This window comes from Tubulanus polymorphus, chromosome 6, assembly GCF_964204645.1.
Source record: "Tubulanus polymorphus chromosome 6, tnTubPoly1.2, whole genome shotgun sequence".
NCBI lineage: Eukaryota > Metazoa > Nemertea > Palaeonemertea > Tubulaniformes > Tubulanidae > Tubulanus > Tubulanus polymorphus.
In genome coordinates, this window is record NC_134030.1 from 18,441,979 (window position 1) to 18,466,386 (window position 24,408).

The window sequence follows — 24,408 nt, forward strand, 5'->3', positions numbered from 1 at the left end:
ATCACCAGATGTACTTTGTTTTTGTGAATTGTGAGTTTCTAGTAGAGGGTGATTGTGTCTTGTGATAACTTCGAGAAATCAATGATCAAATAGAATGGTTTTTGCGAAATCGTGTTTTGGATGGTTAGGATTGACGGCTAACGAAACGGTTTGCGAATACGAAGCGTAGTGAACTCAATTTAAGTTGATTTGATGAAATGGCGAGTGATCAAGACATTGTGCGTATACTTTGGAATCAATCGGCGAATGGAAAATCGTGCGGGAAGACGACCTTGGACAAGTTTAATGGACTCCGACCCTTGGACATAAATATAATGATGATGTATTAACTTTTGCATGCTTATACTGTATAAAAAATGTGTGTTTTTGGTTGAATCGGAAAATTAAATTGAGCGTATTATTGATATTTATTTCCAAATGCTGGGTTTATTAGATTAGATTACTACGCAGTGCTGATGTATACATCGTTGTTTGTTGCAGGCTTAGGTATTTATTCTAGGAATTTTTTTCCCGATTGTTTTACTCTGGCTATATAGTCTATATGATGTTGCGAATGCTATTTTTGCATACGTCTTATTCATAACAGCGTTAACTCGTTCACTGCTATCATGAAGATACCAAACAAATGTCTGTGGTTATAGGTTAGGTATTTATGTTTGAGTAGTATTGTGGGTATTAGATATATGTTAGTTGTAGATAATAATTTGTGCCAAAGGAATTCTTTGGGGTTGAGCGCTCAATGGTGAAGCTTACCGGAAGGTTTTAATTGAGAGTATAATTATGAGTTTATAGTTTATGTCGAAATAGTTTTAGTGGATTTGGGAGCCCCTGATAAAAAGAGTGAGGGATGCTCAAGGGGTAGTCCTGAAATAGGGCAGAGGTTTGAAGCTTGAGGAATGCGTAGATGATTAATTTATGTGCCAGTAAGAAATTCGAGAGTAAAATCCCAGATGAAATCAAATTATATTCCAAGTGATTGATGAATGTTATCATTTCACCAAATGTGATATTTCACTGGATTTTCAGGTAGCAACATAGAATCATTTTCAAGTCGTTAGGGTACTTAGTTAGGGTACTCATGATTCTCGAAAAAAAAACCAATTTGTCCTTATCTTCCAATCGTCATGATGTAGTACATTTCAAATTCATTTTCATTACGCTATACGAAAGCTACCCTGCCAAAATCTAATCTTATCATAAATTTGCTATGGTGGCTGATTCAGGACAAGTCAATATTTTTTAGCCCACTTGGGACCTTAGTGGGCTATTGCGTTCACTTTTCGTCCCTCATCCGTCCGTTCGTCTGTAGACGGAATCCAGTTATTTTTGGAAGTTCTGAAGACGCTTCAAGGTAATATCTTGATATTTGGTTTACATATGTATCTACCCTAGACACATCCGCAGCCCAAAAACTGGCCCTGTCAGATTCAAGATGACCGACTGGCAACCATTGTTGTTCGCCAAAATCAGCACTTTTTACACAATTTTCAAGTTTTCGAGGGAAATTTTGAAGACGCTTTGATCAATTACCTTGATCTTTCACATATAATAATATATTTGTATCCTCTAAGGGCCCATCAGCATGAGAAAAATTGGGTCGATCGGACTCAAGATAACCGTCCTATGACCTTTTTTGTGCCCAAAAATGTCAATTTTGGCCCAAATTCTGAGTCCTGTACCTTCCTACTGGTTTGCTATTTTACATTGAACATTGTGGTGGCTATTCTATGGATAGGGATCTTTAATAGCTGAGACAGTTATTTTTAATGCACCAATTATCACGCAATTGGCGGCCATCTTGGTGTCACCAGTACTCATTCGTAAGTCGAAAAAGGTTTTTCCACATTATATTGATATCTAACCATATTTTGTTACCACAATCAATTGTAAAGTTGTAGCTCATAATATGTTCTATCATTGTCGTGAGTTTCAAGGTCAGTGGTGTTTGTATATGGCCACCAGGGGGTGTTGAATGATACATTAACTTAGTATTTTGATATCATATTTGTACCTATGCATATTTTGTTACCGCAATCAAGTTCAAAGTTGTAGCACATGACATTGGTTATAATTGTGGTGAGTTTCAAGGTCATTAGTTATTCGGAATGGTCACCAGGGGGCGTTGAATAGTAGAATAACTTAGTACTTCCTTATTAGATTGGTACCTAGGCATATTTTGTTACCATGATCAATTGCTCCACCAAAAAGCGCAGAAACATAATTTTCTGCAGTTTATAAGGGAAATTTTGAAGGCGCTTCGATCAATATCCTTGATCTTTCAGACATAGTTTTATTCCCATAGGACCCATCATCATAAGAAAAAAATTGTATTACCTAAATTAAAAATCGTATTTCACGCATAACTGGAACTTTCACTCGGCTGACGAAAAACGAAAAGAGCGATTCAGAATTTGAGGGCCTTGTTCCGGACAAAAATGAGTTTTTTTGCCCGAAAAAAAATGATTTAAAATAAAATTTGTTTTTAGAACGCGCTGAAATAAATATTTTCTTTTAGCAAATTTTTCTTAATCGATTTGAAATTTTGAGAAATAGAAATCTCCCCAAAAATCCCAAACTGATTTTATATTTTACAGATGTTGTTAAAATTCAGAAATGTCTGAAAGAAACGTACAAACGGATGATCGATGCTGAAAATTACAAAGAGGTTTGGTGGAGCGATAAATTCATCAATTTCAACGACTTCTTCACCCAAGAACACGCGAAAATTCGATCCCGAAAAGAGAGAAATGAAAAATGTGAGGAACAGTCAGTGATTTTACCCGATGATTTCGAGAAGCTTTTCTCTCATGACCAGCCCGAAAAGAAGCATGTGTGCCTCGTAGGTGAACCCGGTATGGGTAAAACTACACAGATAAAAAAGCAAGTGTTGTCATGGGAGAAGTCGCCGTTTCTAATGGGGTTTCCTATGTTATTCTATATACCGTTAAATGCTCTGCCCGCTGATAACGCTTGTATTTATACGTACATTTACGAACATCTTTTGAGTCGAGAATTCAGAAAGGTTTCGTCGGTCGATGCTTTTAAGAGATTCGTACAGGAAAATGCAGATAAATCGATATTTTTGCTAGACGGCTTCGACGGGTTGAAAAACGATGAGGCAAAGGAGGACATCGTACACGTGACCAATGGATTACAAAAAGCGCATATCGTCATAACAACACGTGAGTCCGGGGGCAGCATGATCGTCACTGATCCCAAATACACCGTTATATCGATATCCGGCTTCAAACAGGAAGAAGTCATCGAAATAATGAAGAGAAAATTCCCCACGCGCGATCCAAAACAGCTATTTAACAAGCTTAGAGACGCAGCGTCACCTTTATTTAAAAGTATCTACTACAACCCGCTGATACTACATATGTTTTGTTTTCTGTATATGAACAAGGAAAAAAATTCGATGACGATTCCATCCAAACTCACCGATATCTACATCGATTTGACATGTTTTCTGATCAATAAACGCGAGGGCATCAAGTTGTCTGAGAATTGTTTTTTTGACGACATCGAAAATTCGGAAGCGCTTCAAGAAATTTGTCAAGTCGCGTATGAGACGCTCCTTCGGCATCAAAACAGCTTCAGCGAAAATCGTCTCAAACTCGAATCGAACATGACGGCTTTGACATGTAAGGAGGTGTCGCCGCGACAGAAATCAGACCGCTCCGTCCAGCTGCGGTTCATACACAAATCTGTGCACGAATTTCTGGCGGCGGTCCACTCGGTCGTGCAATTCAAAAACAGTGATGAAATACCCTGGAACAAATGCGCGTTTGATCAACTACCGGATGAACTTGAAAAATATGGTGAATTATACCCGAGATTCATGGCAGGGCTGCTGCATCGTCACAAGCGTAACCGCGGCCTCGGTGAACTGTTCAAGACTTTAATAGATAAACATTTAAAAGCAATCACAATAGACGAGGCAAAATATGAGGATTCACTTGTATTTATAGACAGTTCCCTGATGGCGACCCTTCCCGATTATGAAAGCTTCATCGAACTCCAATCTCAAAGCTTTTGGTTACCCGATCAGTTTTCTATCTACCTGAATGAAGCTGACTGGCCGGACGACGCCATTAGTGAAATAGTTCACTGCATGGAGAAGATGTTAATCGTAAATCGATGTAGCATGTTCAAAATGAACATACTCGCAAAAATACTCGAACACAAACAATGCCCGATCGAGGTAGTTTACATGTTTACCAACGAACTGAAACCCGACCAATTGTTCGCTGATGAATACCGCGCATTAGAAACAGCCATAGCGAGTAACACTAGTCTTCAGGGTATGGTAATCGAGATAGGCGGGGATTTTCCACCGTCAATAGACACATATAATCCGTACTTGACTTTGTGTCAGAAGAGCAACAGAATGAACTGGTTTGTGGGCCTAGATAAAGACTACATTGGTTTGTGTTACAAGAAACTCGATTGTGGATGGATTAAGACGAGTCGAGTGATTGAATCTGAAAATCAGTTGACCAGTGGTGATCCATCCACACAAAACATAGAAGAAATTTTGTCTATCAAAACTGAGGCTTTAAGTGCGAAACTTTTAAGTGATATTCAGAAATCTTATCCATCCCCAAAGCATCTGTCTCTCCGCCTGTCTCGCGATAAAGGCAAAAATATAATCGGAGAGCTGACAAGTATAGTACCGCGATTGAAAAGCTTACATCTCCAAGACGCAGGAAAAGACGAAGCAATCAATGAAAATGTGACCGGTGAAGAATTAAGAAATTTCAAGAACGCCTTAGAATGTTCAGAGATCGAAACAATTGAGCTCAATCTGAAGGAACTAACGACATATCAATTGAAAGAAATCAGCGATGGCATCGGCTCAATGAAAAATCTAAAACGCCTTTCCTGTCACAGACTTGATTTTGAAATAAGCCGCATTCTAGATCTACGGCGGCGGCTGACTGTATTATCAATACGTTTGCGGTCAGAAGCCGATGGTAAAGCACTTCTTCGGTATCTAAAAACGGATGCGGTAAATCAGCTCCAAGAAGTCCGTATTAGTAGCTATCTTGAAGGAACCGAACAGCATAACGCCATCTTACGACAACTTAAACACGTTTCATCGCTTCGTAGATTAGAGTTCCACGTTTTTGAAGTGAGGTTTAATACACAGGACGATTTATTCGATATCGTCGAATTAATCGAAAATCTTCCGCACCTTTCTGACCTGTATATCATTTGCCGAGTCGGCGACCGCGATATGATAAAAATCTACATCAAATCAAAACTTAAGGAACTCAATAAACGAGTAAGAGTACATTTAGATATTTTATAGTTAAAGAAACTTCTTCTCTGTGAACAGAATTTCACTGATATTAAACCGCATTTTTCCAATACATGACATACAAAGACATCAAGTTCAACAATTTATTCTATACATCATAAATACTGTAATTTTATGTTGGAGATGCCACAAGTTATGGATTATACAGAAAAGCGATAAAATGTGTTATCTGATACATGATGGAGGATTCTAAACCATCGAGGACCGGTCTATAAACTGTGGTTTATGAATGGACGAAAAGTAAACATGAAAATGATTCATATCATATTCTTTACGTCTCCCTTGGACAGGTATGAGTAAAACTCACCTTACTCGTCAGACTTTTGAGTAACTGGGACAAAAATCAATTTTCTAATTTTTTATTAGCATATCCCCCTTAACTCGCATTCGCTCAAGTATTTAATAATAATGATAATCTTTATTTATTTAAGCATAATAAATTACATACAATTAATTTAAACGCAATAATGGCAATCAATGCATCGACAAGCCTAGTGGCTGAACTCATAGAAGAGGCCAATGCCCTAAATTTTCCGCCCCTAATTCACATTCACTCACCTCGAACCAATTTTTGTCGGTTCCAATATGTCGGAGATATAGACACTGTTCGTTGTATTTTACCTCGTACATTTAGTCTAATAATTATCGTTTGTAAGTTGTAAAACATACATAATCTAGCTTAGCGGTTCTTTATGAGACTATGGAGAAAAATAGGACTCTCTGTAGTAATTAGTCTATATTGTATTATTCTATAACCTTGGAGATGTTAACACCAGAGATGCTGGGTCTTACTCAATACTATGGAACTGTGGACTGTGGTTTATAATAAAATCATTGTAATTTATGTTATTTGGTTGTATGCAATTTCTGTGCTATATTAGGCGAAAACAATTGCAAAAATCTTTGGCATAGAGACCCGGCGAAATAAAATCCTGCCGGCCGGCTGAAAATTAGTTCGTGGTTTACAAGAAATGAAATCAAAACCGTTAGGCGTTCAGGCGGGTGTCGATATGTCTTCCTGTCGTTCTTTTTTTCATTTTATTGGGGTTCGAGCTTACCAGTCTTAGAGGTCACGAGTTTGGTTACGGAGTTGAAATGCTATCTCACGGTTGTTGAGCAGTGACTAATAAACAATTGTTGTGTGTCGGATGAATTTGTTAGACAATTTATATTAAATGTGGTGTTCACAGTGGTTGTTGTTTGTGATATTGGACATAGGTACCAAAGATCTGTGTGCCTTTGTCCTGTGTCAATCAGCCAATTCAAGGCACGTTGAAGAATGTAAAAGACATTTTTGACAATTTTATCATTCAGTTGGAGCAGGGAAGTGTGATCACACTTCCCTGGTTGGAGTAAATGTAGGCCTAGTAGTAGTGATTACTCAGTTCTGATGTTTGTGATGCCTGCGAACCTCTTTATGCCACATTTTACTTGTAAAAGCTGGGTATATTGGCTTTAAAAAAGAAGGGTTGATTCCAAGTATTTTTATTGAAAATAGACTGTTGCATGCCTGGTCAATATGAACAAAATTCATGTTAAAAAAGTGTATATGATAATCAACCACTGTCTACCGGGTCATTTTTTAGGGATTTTGAAACAGGGTATCATTTTTTGCCTAATCACTGGAAATCTATTGATACATCATCAAGTAATTGTAATAACATTAGTTAATCATAAAAGATATTTTCTGCTTTTTTATCACAGTGTAACAGAATTGTAGTGTACATGAAATACAGTGTAACTGAATTGTAGTGTACATAACTGAATTATAGTGTAGCTGAAATATACAGTGTAACTTAATTATAGTGTACATGAAATACAGTGTAACTGAATTATAGTGTACATAACTGAATTATAGTGTAGCTGAAATATACAGTGTAACTGAATTATAGTGTACATGAAATACAGTGTAACTGAATTATAGTGTACATAACTGAATTATAGTGTAGCTGAAATATACAATGTAACTGAATTATAGTGTACATGAAATACAGTGTAACTGAATTATAGTGTACCGTAGTTGAAACATAGTTTATTACTAAAACAAACTTTTCTTAAAGCTCAATCTTACAATGTTTTGCTTTAAATACAGTGTAACTGTTTGTAGATACTTAAGACGATTTTCCACCAGCCCCCTGGCCTCACGACGCGTGATTTCATTACTGGCGCTGTCGTGCATGACGTCATATATCGATTTGCGAAATACTTCCTTGTTCGGTAAAACGTTCGCTGATTGGTCCATTTAACGGGAAACCAACAGAAGCCTAATGTCGTTTGTTACAAGCGCTGTGATTGGTACGACCGGATTCTGGTCGGCTAGTAACGACTCCAACGACTCGTGAGGTCAAGGGGTTCGGCGAACAGCTTTAGCGTAGTGGGTTCGAATCCCTTGACGGGTGAAGATGGGATCGCCGACACTGTGAAAAACCAGGGAGATCGTGGGCTCCTGGTAAACCAGGGAGATCGTGGGGTCCTGATAAAACCAGGGTCGCGGGCTCCAGGTACAACTTTATGCTGTGATTTGTGCTAGATATTGCTAATAACGTAACGTGCTTATTCTATTCGCTTAATAAAAAAAGAATTTATCTATAGAAATAAAGGCATTGTTTTCTTGCATCTGGGGTAGAATCGACCCGGGTCGGATGAAGTCGGCGGATGTTATAAACTGTATGCAGTGGAGATTGATTGCAGTAGAGACCCGCAGTTTATAGAGCGAAGATGGATTATAACAGTTGGACATGTTAAAGTTAACTGACCCCAATGAAATGCGACATTTGGTTGTTTTACCATTATTGTCTTACGCGTGACGTTGTACCATTCATCAAGAACGTAGTGTCCGATATAACCGCAGTGTTGGTTACAATCACACTGCCAGGACTGGGTGAATCGTGCCATAGACCTGTTTTACCACCGGTACGTATATCTTCACATCTAGAGGTGTTAGTTCATCTCCCGTAAAATCAGACAAAATATCTATACTTACCTCTTGTGAATAAGTTCAACTAAATACAAGATGTTACTTGATAAAGGTGAGTTATTGAGGTTTCAATTTCTACTACATGTGTTAGAAATATCCTCTCTTCAGAAAGTGCTGCTACAAACACTCTGAAAATGTCTTAATTCAGGTACTTGTCACAGACCAGTTTTGGAAGTGAAGGCTGTCTGAACATGAAAGTGAAACCCTGCATGATCAGGATTAGAGGGCGGTGATGAAATATCAAATGTCTGTCACAGGGATGGACAGAGACTGCTCATCTATTGGTTAAAAACATTAGAAATAAGCTACGTACATTGTACATTGTAGGTATTTGTAGGTATTGCACAGACTACAATGTTCATGTATCGAGTCGAATCCTGATGGTGATTGTTGCATTTTTTTCAGATGATCTCTTCTTCCTCAGGATCTGGATGCTGCCAATACGAGCTGACGAAACAAACCCGACCGGATAGATAGGTGGTGAGTAGATGACCAGATCATAATGTGTTACATGTATCAAGTAAGATTAAAAGTTCTAATAGTAATCGTTACGTTTTTATTTCAGATCCAGCTCTTCTTCCTCAAGACCTGATTGCTGTCAATCAGTGCTGACTAAACCAACGGATACTAAATTAGTTGTCTTCACACCTTCCTCACTTCTTCGGGACCTGATTGCTGTCATGCTGGGCGTATAAACTGCAGTTTAAATGTGCACGGTCCGATAGAAGATGACTCCCGTGGAAATGATAATCCAGAAACTGCTCACATTAATTCGGTGAGCAGACATTTTAACTGTTTGTGGTATATAGGAAACACTTCATCAATGATACAACGCAACTATTTGACTAGGTTTAAATCACGTTTCAACCACGTTTTTCAAAACAGTTGTTTATTTGATTCCCAGAGAAGCTTCAACTGTTTTCAAACGCTTAATTTTGTAGGGAGCCGAAAGTCAGGATATCACCGACCTGAAGATGAGCAAGGTTTACTAAACACAAGCCAACGCAAATCAAGGCGTCCAGTGAGAAGTACCGATATTAGAACGGGTGATTTTATAACGTGTTTTGTATTAAACTAGTTTGTTTATCCGTATTTTCAATAGAATTCGTGAATCTATATTTTATTTCTTGTGTTTAGAGGTTAAATTTCAAATTATGAGCTACCTCAGGTAATTTGAATTGATTTGGTAGAGAAAAACGAATCATATAATTCTAGCTATCAATTCGTAGAGGTTAAAATAGTATGAAAATAATTCTGTTTGTTTTACTAATGTTCGAATTGTACAATATAAAACCACCGTCACGACCAATAATGAAATGATATCTAACTTATTTGAAGAAGTAAAAATTTTGTGCCCGAATTTTTATTTTCCTCCAAAAATATCGCGATTTCAGTTAATGTTTGAGTAATCAGTGACTGTAACTACCATTAAAACTGACATAAGTTATGTAGGTTAATTCCCACCAGTTGTTGCCACGGCAACGAATTATGATGTAATCTTTTTGTGAAAAATGAAGTTTAAAAACGAGTTATTTTTTGGAATTCAAACAGAATGAGACGTGTTTGTCTCCACTGTTTTAGGCGGTATTTTGAGTGACGATTCCATTCGATCTTTCATCAAAATCGACAATATACATAGTTTGTATCAGTAGGCTATACTTTCAATAAAATAAGTTAATTATGATTCTAAATGTTATCTGTCTTACTTTTCTGTGGATGAATTTGTTTCGAAGGATATACGTAAATAAAATGATGAATGCGATCAGATCTAAACCTTGTCATCTTCAAAGTGCGCGGATAATAAGGTTCGAACCTGATTTCGCCGGATCAGAGAACATTTCCCGAGACTAGACTGGTTTCCTTTCCCATTCAATATGGAAGATAGAGACCGGTAACCAGTCTATTCCCGAGACGAACTGCCATGTAGACTGGTTACCGGTCTCTATCTTCAATACCATATTGAATGGGACAGGCAACCAGTCTAACTGCCATGCAAAGGAGTGGTTGTAACTGATTGTATTTTATACAGACACGTTTACAATATTATATAGTTCACGGTCAGCATTATAGCAACCATTACTGACAACATGTTTTGGAAGAGCATTTTTGCGGCCGTAAGATTTTTCTTTTCTAAGGCGAATTTTCGACTTAAAAACTTTGTCGCAAATCATACATAAATCTTAACTGTGCATCAGTTATTTCATATTCCGGCGGTAAGTATGCGCTGTTATCTTAGTTCACAGAAATTCCGCTATCGTTATTCATAGGGGCAGCACTGAACGGTTCTAATTTAACACAGCCTCGCTATTCTACTGTGGCATGCGAGGAATACAGATATTTTCGTTATCATTACCGTGCAACGCTAGCTAACTTCAAAACATAGAAGTGTCAGCTTACACTTCTTTGTTCAGAATAATCCGTAAATACAGCTTTTAAAGTGATAGAATCATCCTAACGAGTAAAATCCCACAATAAATGTATTAAATGATAAATGTTTATTTAAAACATATAAGAAATATTTCTGATGGTTACTACCAACCTTCTTCAGTCTAAAATGACTTGCCAAATAAACACACGGTATTAATACATGAAATAGGATACGAATCGCTGCGCATTACGTTACGGGGACTAGAGCACTGACATATCTGGAAAGAAGTTTAGTATGGGGGCTGAAACCATTATTGAGGTTGACAGAACGATCGGAATGAGTGGTAATCAAAGCAGATTCAACTATGTCGTTTAGTGCGACCACTGTTGGGAAAAATAATATTGGCTCCAGAAAAATCAAAATTGTGTCCGGTAACCAAAGAATGAGAAACTACCCTACTTTCTAATTTGACCCCATTGAATACATCTCGTTTATGTTCTTTAATATGTTCCTTAATATTCCTACCAGTTTCCCCAACATAACGTAATGTATTTTTTAAAGTATTATAGAAATTAATCTTTTGTGTGCTTTTTTTCACAGTTATCAACGAGGATAAAATGAAGAGTGAAAGAATTGATGATTTTAATTTAAATCGAAGATATTTCTGCGATATTACAAGGCCTGCAGTTAGTTTGATTTGATAAGTAAATTATTTTCTTCTACCTAAAACAACTAACAGTTAACAGACATTTTAATTCAAAATATCATAGATAATCGATTATTTATTGATCGAAATTTATAATTGATAAATAATTCCAATAAACGTAAGAAATATTTTAGAGCATGTAGTTTTTAGCGAACTCAATTTTTTCTGAATCTAAATTTGAAAACATTATTATTTCTAAATCAATTGAGATGATAACTAATTCAAATCAAATAATTATCAAAACAAATTGAGTGTTTTGAATAACTTAACTTTTAATATTGTTTGAATAATAATGAAAGAATAATTAACTTAAATCAATATAACTGCAGGCCTTATCGCGGCAATATCATTCATGACTTCATGAAAGGAACTATCGGCTGCTACGATCAGCTCAGAAAGGTCCGACACTTTTTTTCATCAAACGTTTTTACTTTTCGCTTCCTCCGTTTGCTTAAACGCTCGGATATATTAAACATTATCAATCCATCATCGAAGTATTCTGTTAAACTTCCTCAACCAGAGCGATTATTGTAATAGATGTGAATCAATCCTTTCGATATCACGATGACGAAGACAAGTTTGTTCTTAATAATCTGCACAGTTTTACTATTGGGAAACTTATACATTGCAGAAACATCTGGTGCTAATACGAATGAAATAAGTAAGTTACTGCGGCCTCCGTTACTCGCCTTAGTAATTATATTTCTATCGGAATTGCGAATTCAACCGATGACGTCAGAGTCAGTGCCGTAGAGATTTGTCACAGGCCCTATTAAATGTTACTGACAAAAGATAATCAGAAGATTTACAAACTATGGCGGAGAGTCTGTCTGACTCCTACGAGCAATTATCTAATCTAAGTTAGATAATCGCTCGGAGGTCTGACTCGCTGATTTGACCGCAAACATGATTATTAACGAAATTACGGACCAAAACGTCGCACGAAGAGCAGGTGTGACAGACAGTAGTTGCCAATAAGGGCATGCGAGACTAAAATTTGATTTTCAGTAATAGCAGCGGCGGCCACATTAAACACAACCAACGTATATTGAATAACAACAATTTTATATGATAGTTTGACTGTGATTTAGTTGGTAAAGACAATGGTTTTACAAGCCTACGTTACGTGGTTGCAAAATTGGGCTTGAAAATGTGATATTCGTGCAGTAATTTTCACCAAGAATCTGATGGTTACACGGGATCGTAGAGCTTCAGAGATATCCCTAGAAACAACCAGTATCAGGGCTGGGTGAAGCAGTAATTACGATAATTGAAGAAATCTCAAACTTCTAAATTGTACTGATAGAATTTATTATTTTGAAACCACAACGTTTCGGCTGTTGATAAACAGCCATCATCAGTAATGACGATGGTGGTCATATTGAAAAACCGCTATATTTCAAATGTAAGGGGTGATCTCGATTGAATCTATGGATTTACTTTTTCCTTTGGCCCTAAGGGGACCATGCCAAAGGGAAACTCCAGAAGTGGTGTTTATTTGACAGATTCGGTGAATGGGCTCCGTCATCAGTAGATATGGGGCAAAATCATTGTGAACGATTTTGGAATTTTCATAATTCAAGAAATATATTGATACGGTTTTAAGTAAATACTTCCTCGATTTATCCGCTGATTATGTGTCAAGAATGCGGGCAAGCTAATGACGCAATTAGCGGAGATTACTGTATTCATTCGTGATGATTTATCTTGCACTTAGCTAGCTGTTAGAAATATCCAAAGTCTATTTTGTCATTTGAAACTGTTACCCAGTTGTGTTACCCAGTTATTGAATAGTTATGGTATGTATAGTTTTTATACGGTATACTGACTTCAGTCTGTTATAAGTGTGAATGATTCAGTGTACTTTATACTTGACTTACCCCTATAAACTGTACCTATATAAATATCTGTTGACTGACCACAGAGAGTCCCAGCCACAGTACTTTAATAAATGTACGTGCTTTGTAATATTATACGTCTGGAGTCGTCGTTAGTTTTATGGGTTTTAGTTCGACCCTGGAGCTTGGATCCGAAAAAGAATTGGGTATTTCGGCCCTGGAGTTTCATCCGTAACAGAAATTGGGGGCTCGTCCGGGAGCCACGGACTTTGAAGACGACTTTTTGCACATTTGGACGTGTTTATGGCAGAACCAATGAAACGAGGAAAAGTTTTTGCAGTACTTCTGTTGTTATCTGTGCTGTTTTATAAAGGTACTGTACCGTTTCATATTTGGTATCGTTTTGGGCTCGTAGATATGTTGCCCTCTGTGGAATCGTTTATTGATTCGCCAAGTAGCGAACAAATTGAGACTTTACGTAAAAGTGAATTAGTTCAGCTTGCTGAGCATTATAACGTCTCATTTAGAAAATCACAGAAAAAGGAACATATTAAACTCTGTATTATAGAACATTGCGTCAAATCTGGTCTTTTAAGCGACGTTGAAATGCAGCAGGCGATTCCTGAGAAGACAGAAAATGAGGCCGGAGAAACGGAAGCTACATTAATTCGTAGAATGGAGCTCGAGTTCGAAGCGAAGGAACGAGAACGAGAACGCAAACACCAATTAGAAATCAAACGTCTTGAGAGTGAACATCAGCTGCGCTTTTTGGAGTTGGAGTCACGTGCTCCGCAAGGCTTTCCGGCACATAGGAATGAGTTCGATGTCACTCGTCACATACGTCTAGTACCGAAATTTCAAGAAGCTGAAATAGATAAGTACTTTTTACATTTTGAGAAAGTAGCCAATAATCTAAAGTGGCCTAGAGAGTGTTGGACATTGCTACTCCAAAGTGTTTTGATTGGAAAAGCTCAAGAAGCATATTCATCTCTCTATGCCGAAGAAAGTGCTGACTATGATATAGTTAAGACTGCTATATTAAAAGCTTACGAACTTGTACCGGAAGCTTATAGACAGAAGTTTCGTAATCGAAAAAAATCTCCCAATGAAACATATGTTGAGTTTGCCAGAGAAAAGGAAACGTTATTTAGTCGTTGGTGTGATTCAAAAGATGTAAAAGACTATGATTCTTTGAAACAATTGTTGTTAGTAGAGGAATTTAAACAATGTATTAATAGTGATATTAGAACATATGTCGATGAACAGAAAATAGATAGTTTGTCAAAAGCTGCCAGCTCTGCTGATGATTATGCTCTGACACACAAAATCAGCTTTGAGTCAAGTTCTGCTAGTAATTTTCCGGCTTCGGATTCTCGAAATGTGTCAAAATTTCAAAGAAATTTCAATAATCATAGTAATACGCAAAATTGGACTCAGAGTAGAAGAAATAAAGGTATTTGGTGCAATTACTGTAAAAAATCCGGTCATACTCTAAGTACATGTTTTTCTCTTCAGAAAAAGAATGAGAGGGGAGAGAACCAGAGATCAGAGACAAAACCGATCGGTCTTACAGCAACTCAACGTATTAAATCCAACCCTGCAGTTCAACCATTGTATAGCAAGAGTTATAATCCATTTATAGTAGACGCTTTATTGTCATTCGAAAGTACCGATGAACCAGTGAGTATTAAATTACTTCGCGATACGGGTGCCTCTCAAACTTTAATGTTGGAGAGTCTTTTACCGTTATCTGGTAGTACTTTTATCGGTGAACATGTTCTCATTAGAGGAGTAGGTTCGGAAATTATCAAAGTTCCACTCCACAGAGTTTATCTGGATTCTGATTTAGTTCGCGGTTCTGTAGTTGTGGGCGTTCAGTCGTCACTACCTATTTTGGGTGTATCTATGCTCCTCGGTAATGACTTGGCTGGTGGTAGAGTACACATTAACCCTTTAGTCACTACAGATCCTCTACTTAATGTAGATACTGAAAGTTTAGAGAAAACATATCCTGGAATTTTCCCATCATGTGTAACTACTAGGGCTATGTCGCGATGTGCTGATTAGATAATGGGATCTAAGCCCTGTTTAGAAAACAAAGAGTTTTCTAATGAAATGGTAGATTCGTTTCTTGGTCGAATTTTTGACGAAACGTCTACCGGTTTCATTTCACCTAATAAAGATGTATCATCAAGGTCAAACCTTATTGATTTGCAGAATGTCGAACCAGAGTTCAAGACATTTTTAAATTCTGCTTCCGATTCAATTGAATCATTAACTGGTACTCCTTCTGGATATTATTTTCAGTCTGGAGTGTTGATGCGTAAATGGCGACCTCCAGATATTCCAGCAAGTAATGAATGGAAAGTTTATCATCAGATAGTTGTTCCAACACCATATCGGAATGATATTTTAAGTTTAGCTCATGAAACTTCGCTTGCTGGTCATCTGGGAGTCACCAAGACTTACAACAAAGTCTTAAATCATTTTTTCTGGCCTGGTTTAAAGCGTGATGTTCAAAATTTTTGTGCATCCTGTCGACCATGCCAGGTGTCTGGTAAGCCTAACCAGATAATACCCCCTGCACCTCTTATTCCGATTCCAGCGTTCGGGGAGCCGTTTGCAGAGGTTATTTACGATTGTGTAGGTCCATTACCGAAAACTAAATCAGGGTTTCAGTATTTGTTGACAATAATGTGTAAAGCAACACGTTTCGCTGAAGCTATACCGTTAAGGAATATAACTGCACCACTTATCTGCAAAGCATTGGTTAAATTTTTTACGCTGTTTGGGTTACCGACATCGGTGCAGTCTGATCAAGGTTCGAACTTCGTATCCAATATATTCCAACAGGTTATGTATCAGTTAGGAATTAAACAAAATATTTCTAGCGCTTACCACCCTGAATCTCAGGGAGCTCTTGAACGTTTCCATCAGACCCTCAAAACAATGCTTCGAACATATAGTACACAACATGAGAAAGATTGGGATGAGGCAGTACCATTTCTACTTTTTGCTATGAGAGAAGCAGTTCAAGAATCCCAGGGATTTAGCCCTTTTGAGTTGGTATTTGGTCACCAGGTTAGAGGTCCATTAAAACTAATTAAAGAAAGATGGCTTGATAAAACTGATGAAATTAATTTGTTAACATATATTTCCAATTTCAAAGAACGGTTGTATTCTGCATGGGAATGTGCTCGTATGCACCTAAAGCAAGCACAGGGACGTATGAAAACCTGGTATGACAAAAAAGCTCGTAATAGAGAGTTCAAAAAAGATGATAAAGTTTTGGTGTTATTTCCATTGAAAGGTCATCCGTTTAAAGCTAAATTTCATGGTCCGTATGTAGTGCAAGAAAAAGTGAACGATGTGAATTATATTGTTTCAACGCCTGACCGTAGAAAAGCTACTCAATTATGCCATGTTAATATGTTGAAACGTTACATAGATCGTCCACAGTCTGTCGGTATGATTTCAATTGCTGAAAATAATTCTAATGAAATATGTATTTCAAATTATATTGAAGATCCATTGCATCTAGAATCTGATTTCGATAGTTCTAAATTAGTTCCTATTGCACCTGGTTTCAATAACAGCAAGGCAATAAACAATATAGATGAAAAAGTTTGTCATTTGGGTTCAAAAGAAAAAGATCAATTATTGCAACTTATTAACGACAATAAGCATCTTTTTACAGATCAACCTGGTCTAACATCTTGGGCATCTCATGATGTCGATGTTGGGGATGCTACTCCTATCAAACAGCATCATTATAGAGTGAACCCACAAAAAGGTGAAATTATGAAACAGGAGGTTATTTCTATGATTAAAATGGCCGTAGCTGAGCCTAGTGAAAGTGAGTGGAGTTCTCCCTGCTTGCTAGTACCCAAACCTGGAGGTAAGTGGCGTTTTGTAACTGACTTTAGAAAAGTCAATGCTGTGACTAAGTCTGATAGTTACCCAATGCCACGAGTCGACGATCTTATTGATCGCATTGGCCGAGCCAAATATGTCAGTAAATTCGACCTAACAAAAGGGTACTGGCAGGTACCTCTTTCTGAAAGAGCTAAAGAAATAAGCGCTTTTGTGACCCCTGACGGATTATTTCAATATCGTGTAATGCCTTTTGGCATGAAGAATTCTGCCCCCACCTTTCAGCGGTTAATGAACAAAGTAGTGCGCGGGCTAGTATGTGTTGTAGTATATTTGGATGATATCATTGTTTTTTCCGACACTTGGGAAGAACATCTACAACAAATAAAAGATCTGTTTCATAATCTCACCGAAGCTAATTTAACTGTTAATTTAGAAAAAAGCGAATTTGGTAAGGCCACAGTTAAATATCTAGGCCATATAGTGGGACAAGGTCAAGTACGCCCCATAGATGCAAAAGTCAAAGCTATAATTGAGTATTCACCACCTTCTAACAAGCGTGACATCATGCGTTTTTTAGGAATGGCGGGATACTATAGAAAGTTTTGTAAAAATTTCGCACAAGTCACTGTTCCTTTGACCGAGTTGCTGAAAAAGGATGCAAAATTTGACTGGAGTGAAACTTGTGAGAAATCTTTTCAATCGGTAAAACATTTGTTGATGTCAACTCCTATTCTCGCAGCTCCAAATTTCGATAAACAATTCAAGCTTACTGTTGACGCCAGTGATTCGGGTGCTGGCGCAGTTTTAGCTCAAGATGATGATGACGGTTTGGAACATCCTTTGTGTTTCTTTTCAAAGAAGTTTGTAGCTGCGCAGAAAAATTACTCGACAATTGAGAAAGAATGTCTGTCTATAATCTTAGCTTTGGAACATTTTGATGTTTATACAAGAATGAAAATCTTTCCAGTAGTTATATTTACAGATCACAATCCATTAACTTTCTTGTACAAGATGCAGAACAAGAATAAGCGTCTCATGGCTTGGAGTGTGATATTGCAGTCGTATGACTTAGACATAAGACACATTAAAGGACGCTGTAATGTGGTTTCAGATGCCCTTTCGCGCTCATAATATCATGTAATAATTAATGTGTAATGTATTGTTGAAATATTCCGAATTGTTGTGATCTGAAGATTAAATATGTGTTTGTTTGTATTTTTGTCGAATTTTGTAGAATGTATGTACATGTATTTTTTCTAGAAATACATCTCTGAATCTTTTAAGGGTGAGGGTGTTACCCAGTTGTGTTACCCAGTTATTGAATAGTTATGGTATGTATAGTGTTTATACGGTATACTGACTTCAGTCTGTTATAAGTGTGAATGATTCAGTGTACTTTATACTTGACTTACCCCTATAAACTGTACCTATATAAATATCTGTTGACTGACCACAGAGAGTCCCAGCCACAGTACTTTAATAAATGTACGTGCTTTGTAATATTATACGTCTGGAGTCGTCGTTAGTTTTATGGGTTTTAGTTCGACCCTGGAGCTTGGATCCGAAAAAGAATTGGGTATTTCGGCCCTGGAGTTTCATCCGTAACAAAACAAATAGGGGGCCCGTGATAAACTCTGAAAAGATATCGCCATATCTCCTCCAATGACTTATAACATTATAAAGTGCAAAAGTCGTTGTAGTTTAGGCAATGGATTCTTCTCTCCTGACCAATACTGCTTATCTTTTGCTATAGTTTCACTACATGTGGCCTCCACCGAGCACGGGACATGTTTAGTTAGCGAAAGACTGGCGTTTGAACTCCCTAAAAGACCCGAAATCCTAGAAACATGCGTTGCGTAACATTTACTGATTTATTAAAGGATTCTCTTATATTCCATTCCGTCAATCACAGATTTACTACAAATTCTAAAACATATTTCTAGAGACGATTCGAGTTCAGCGACCGGCTGTTCTAATAGTCGTCTTTTCATTAACGAGTCTTACAATGCTTGGATGATGAAATGTAAACATTATTCTCTCACAGCAGAGGCCAGCTTGTCTTACAGACGTCTTTTCATAAACGAGTGTTTTTAACTCTTTACGTGCTAACTTTCTTAATTTCAGATCGTGCTAACTTAATTTTTTAAAAAAGAATTTTCAAAAATAACGGGTTTTCATACTTCTAGAGGGTCTAATACCCTTCCCTAAACTCAAATAGGATAACATTAGTTTCAAATTCTAAGAAGAGCGTCGCGTTTTCTAATAATCGATTTTTTATGGACTTTTTCTGGAAAACTGTTTTTTATATTTAGTTGTGAAACCACCGCGAATGAAGTCCAGATATCTGACGTCACGGCTCCACAATGCCCTCGTTATCCCGGAGATCATCGAAGAAGAGATACACATTACTAGACGGAGCGAAGGTAGAGAGACAGAGAGATGAGTTTAAAGACGACCTGCTCGATAATTTAATGTTTGGGGCCCAAATATAGCGTGGATACTAAGATTCTTTGTGTGGTGAATTACCGCTCTGTTTATACCCCTGGGGGTGGTATTAACTTAAACCCGGGAGACTTACTCAATTAATATTCAGTTAAAATTAGGTTAAAATTCCCTATCGTTATTTAAACATAAGGCGGACGTTGCATCCAATTTATTGTCTCCACGTTTTTGTGGAACTCTTTGGAAAATTGATCTGAACAAATTTAAACACAGTCTGATCTTTATAACCATGATACAGCTTTTACTATGAACAATTTTTTCATACAAATTTAAAGATTTTTATCATCATTACTTAAGTTGAAATATAAAACCAGTAACTGAATGATTGACATAATCTGAATATGTTTATTTACAGACGGTCTCCCAGTGATCGCTGATGCATCGGGGAATGATTTAATGAATTATGAGGTGAAATTGAATGAAGGAGAATCAAAAACTTACACGTGTAAACACGATAAAGGGAGAATAAACTGGGAATATCTATTAGAAAATGATGATGAGTGGAAACTTTATTCATCCGAGAAACAATTAACAATCCGTGGCGATATGACACTCAATAAATCACAAATCAGATGTTTCTCCAGTATCGGAAAGTCCGTGAAAACGTCAGCAAATGGTTTAAAAGTAACAGTTATTCCCAAGCCTAAAACTACACCGGGTGACCCTACTGGTAAGTGTAAAAGGCGGGAGAGCAGTTTATAGATCCCCCTATGACGTCATTAACACAATCAAGCATGTTTAAGTGTATAATTTTTCTAGGTGCGGCTCGGAGCTGGAGGCGAGTAAACGACACGACTGTTCATATGATATACAATTACAATGTAAAAACAACTGTCACGTGTAAATGTGGTAACGATGACGCAATACATGCTACTAGACTAACCGGAAACACGTGGTCTATTCAGATCCCCGATAATAAAACCTGCACGTATAAATGCACTGATAACTTTAATATAGACATCGAAAACAAAGGTTTGTACATGATAATTATTCTGAATATATAGTTCTCGAATGGCCGCTAGGAGTGCTGATTTGTTTATGTTTTCAGATGATACTGGTCGATATTTCAAGAACTGGCGAGTTGAAGGTCGAGTGGTGAAATGGACCGCGCAACAACCTGGAATCGTGTTCACTGTTGCCCATCGTTTTAAAGCTAACAATCGATTCCTCAGCGACGGAAATGTCGCGAGCGAAGCTGTTAACGATCAAATGAGTTTAAATTTGACGTTTCCGACAAATTTGACCGGAAAAGTGGCAGTTATTGTGAAATTCACGTGGAAACATGGTGCAACAACCCGCAGCATGGAAAGAGAATTTACCTTTAAAATCGGTAAAGATGGCAGCACTGTCGTGGAAAATAGCGAAACAGGTAGGAGTAAGAGTTAAAATACTGGCCGCTAGGGGGAACTAGTACCTATCTACTAACAGTTAAAAGTTGCGGTTGTTGAACTACCATAAAAGCGTAAAACACAAATTTTAGCATCATTTTTCATCATCAGATATAAAACAAGGACTGTTTTAATATGACTATTTCTATTTCAATCACCACATGTCATAATAAACTTTTTTTCAACTGGCCCGAACGTCCTAGTGATGTCACAGCCTTTACGGCTCTGTTCAGGTCCCTATAATCGAACTAATAGTGGTAGAATTGTCAACTGTTAGACGTGAGGTTTCGAAGCCTGAATTTATTTTTCATTTTTCCTTTCAGACAAAGCAAATACTGATCCACCAAAGGTGAGTATCTAGTTATTTTATTGTATAGATAGTCGAGCTGGATGTCAATTTATTCAGTTGTTTGTCTTTATTTTGCATAACATGCATTTCAAGTTTATATTGTATACTGCGCATTGTATACAGACTTCATTGTCAATGACAATGCGATATTTACCATAAAAGCAATTTGAAATTTAATTTCAATTCATTTGTTTTTATTTTGCATTACATGTATTACAAGTTTAGTATAAAATCTTACTTTGGGAGATATCCGTGAAATATCAAACTTCATTATCCTATCACTTTTAAGCTTTCAAGCCTCCAATACCGACCAGAATGGCCTAAAATTGTCTTCAATTCCTACCGTTTTCCGAAGGAGGTCCCCAAATCCCCTGTCAATGGCTACCGCATTCGTGAGGCATGGATACAGTTCTCTGGCAGTGGTTGCCTCCACAAAAATCCCCGTCGCTCTACGATCTTGGTCTAACATCAGACACTCGGTGAAGGATAACGCAGCCCGTAATATTGAGTGCCCTTATGCGATTTGGAACACTCTTGATCCACGTCTAAACCTGTCGTGATTTAAACACAGTACATAAGCTATTTTCATATAGGATACCACGTTTTAAATCATTACGGGTTGAATATTGTTGATGATCGCAGTAACAAATATGCGATTAAATGATCGTTCGTGATAGTAATTTAATCATTGTTATATCTTTCAGACGACATCGGACCCCAATCACTGGATTGTTATCGGCCTCATATTCTCATACATCGTCGGTGGAGCGGCTGGATACTTTTTGATCGTTGCTATCGCTGTTATTACTATTCGCAGGTATGAACTCGACATACCCTCCCCCACCCCCACCTCCCGGTATGAACTCGACATACCCCCCCCCCCCCCGTGTTGATAGGAAAAACCCACAGTTGTTATACTTTGACGGTTTCGAAGTGTTGACTAAACTTCAGCTAGATCTTAGTCGATCTCCTTCTATCGCCATCGATATATATTTAAATACAACATCGAATTCGTTGTAAGTTAAGGAGAAAAGTCAGTAAGTCTGGATGATGATAAAAATCAAACCGACCGGTGGGTTAATTTAAACAGTTAACGATGTTTACTTTTAAAAATAAATGCCGGGATCACGAGATCGGGACTCGAACCTACTGTGCAAAACCAGTTTTTGCGATGAGAGTCTTAGGTGTCTGTGTCAAGACTTTTACGAAAATCAGAGCTTAAAAGAGAGCACTCAACGTAATACCATTTGTCATTAAAATGTTTGGTTGTACGTTTGGCACCAATTGTGGAATAGTGCAAAATCGGTACTAGATTTCTGTTATTTTGCAGTTCACAACCTTTTCGAAATACGTTGAAATTAACTGTAAAAAATGCTGCATAAATTACACATTTCAGATGCAGACGACGTTCGTCCGGTGAAGGTCATGTGGATACTTCAACACAACCGCAACAGCTTGAAACCGGTGAAGGTCATGTGGACACTTCAACAGCACAGCAACAGCTTGAAACAACAAATGACGAGTTGAACATCTACGAAGACCCGGACGACAGAATTCCCGAGAATGTTTCAAAAAGAAAACTTTTGAGAAATACTGGATTACAACAAAGTCATAAAGCCATGAGAGCCGAAAAGGAGAACGATACAACTCCTCACATGGCTATGGAAGCCGGTAAGGGCAAAGATACAACTCCTTATATGGATATGGGACCTGGGATAGAAGAGGACACATACATGAGCACTGAAGGCCCGATAGACGTGACAACTCCTAGCGCCCGTGGAGATACAGACACAGATCAATACATGAATCCTGAAGCTTTGAAGAAGACGACGTATCCTTAGTTGGTGGAAGATACCGATGAACCTGTGGAAGATGATAATTAACTTTATTCGTATGCTTCTGTGCAATATACAACTCCATATATGGATATGAAAGCCGGGAAGGGCAAAGATACAACTCCTTAATAGATATGGAAGAATTGTACTCAAACCGTAAATAGAAAATGTTAATCTGCACAGATTTAACCTTTTAAATTGTTAGATTTAATTGTGCGAAGACAAATAGTAATGTGTGGGTTTTTATTCAAATAGATTTTATTTGCTGTTTTTGTTTTTTGTAAATATAACGAGCTTTCGGGCGAAATCTCGTAATGATTATTGAGTTAATTAGGAATAGATAAGATGGGATTCTCAACTTTAGGATGGTTTGTAAATAGGTTTAATTGTATTAGGTATATAAACCTAGTGCTGGGAAAACGCCCATAACATCGCAATCGGCACTAAACTATGTATAAGGATTATTTTGAATTGATCAGGATTCTTAACTTAATAGGTCTTAAACCTCTAAAATTGTTTTACTTTAATGAGTAAGCGCGAAGACAAATAGTAATATGTAGGTTAATTAGATTTTTTTGTACAAGCTTAAGTCATTTATAGCAAATATCTAGATTCTTTTTTGTAAGTACGCGTGAGATTTTTAGAGAAAAGGGAGTTATGGGATAAGGATTGTTTTGAAGAGATCAGATACGATTCGTAATTTTAGGACAGTTTGTGAATAGATTTGTAATAGGAATATAACCTCTAGTGCTGGAACAACACCGTGAACATCACAATCGACACAACGACGAAGATGAAGCTGATAAATTATTAGCACAATGACCTTACCGATAGAAATACATTTTAGAAATATATAAATAACCAAGGATTTAGTTAAGGTCCGACGTTTTAAATATAGGCGATATTTGTAAAGAGATCGGTATTTTTACTTCACGCTCCGAGTGAAAGACTAAATAAAAGAATATTCTATAACTATATTCTGCAGCTTTGTTTGAATTATTTCGGAATTAAAGATTTTTTGAGCGGCGTTTTGTTAGTTAACATATTACAATAATTCCTTTTGGTGAATAATGGATTGATTTTTAGTAGAGACCCACAGTTTAAAGAGCGAAGATCGATTAATACCAGTTAGACATGATACTGTGTCCAGAGTCCGATGGCCAGCCCACAGACGAATTAGACGTTTTTTCTTGGTGAAAAACTTTTGCGATGTGTTTTGTTTTGCCGTGTCTGTTGGAGTCAGAAA

The 24,408-nt window shown here is 37.3% G+C and overlaps 2 protein-coding genes and 1 long non-coding RNA gene across 4 annotated transcripts in view; all 3 read left to right on the top strand.

Annotated features, from left to right (window-relative positions):
• LOC141906641 (uncharacterized) overlaps nt 1-7,927 on the top strand; it is a 63,429-nt gene extending 55,502 nt beyond the window's left edge. The window contains exon 18 of one of the 2 annotated variants that reach the window (XM_074795915.1): nt 2,595-7,927. In XM_074795915.1, the coding sequence (XP_074652016.1) occupies nt 2,595-5,314 (2,720 nt within the window). In that variant the 3' untranslated portion in view covers nt 5,315-7,927. The remainder of the gene's footprint in view (nt 1-2,594) is intronic. The other variant, XM_074795914.1, reaches the window with a different exon arrangement.
• A 681-nt stretch (nt 7,928-8,608) lies between these two features.
• LOC141906645 (uncharacterized) lies at nt 8,609-9,948 on the top strand. Its single transcript, XR_012619379.1, has 4 exons — nt 8,609-8,627; nt 8,706-8,780; nt 8,866-9,075; nt 9,242-9,948. It is a non-coding gene; the product is annotated as an uncharacterized LOC141906645 (long non-coding RNA).
• Nucleotides 9,949-16,286: 6,338 nt separating this feature from the next.
• LOC141907818 (uncharacterized) lies at nt 16,287-19,500 on the top strand. The gene is made up of 3 exons (XM_074797560.1): nt 16,287-17,110; nt 17,666-17,948; nt 19,401-19,500. The coding sequence occupies exons 1-3, from the start codon at nt 16,414-16,416 to the stop codon at nt 19,498-19,500; spliced, it is 1,080 nt and encodes a 359-aa protein (XP_074653661.1). The 5' UTR covers nt 16,287-16,413.
• Nucleotides 19,501-24,408: the final 4,908 nt, after the last annotated feature.

Excerpts from the sequence above, each read along its gene's own strand:
- LOC141907818 (XM_074797560.1), top strand. The coding sequence starts at position 16,414 with ATGCACCTAAAGCAAGCACAGGGACGTATGAAAACCTGGTATGACAAA. Across the intron at positions 17,111-17,665 it reads GCTAGTACCCAAACCTGGAG|GAATGGCGGGATACTATAGA; the intron begins GTAAGTGGCGTT and ends TGCGTTTTTTAG. Across the intron at positions 17,949-19,400 it reads TTGTGTTTCTTTTCAAAGAA|TTGTGAAACCACCGCGAATG; the intron begins GTTTGTAGCTGC and ends TTTTATATTTAG.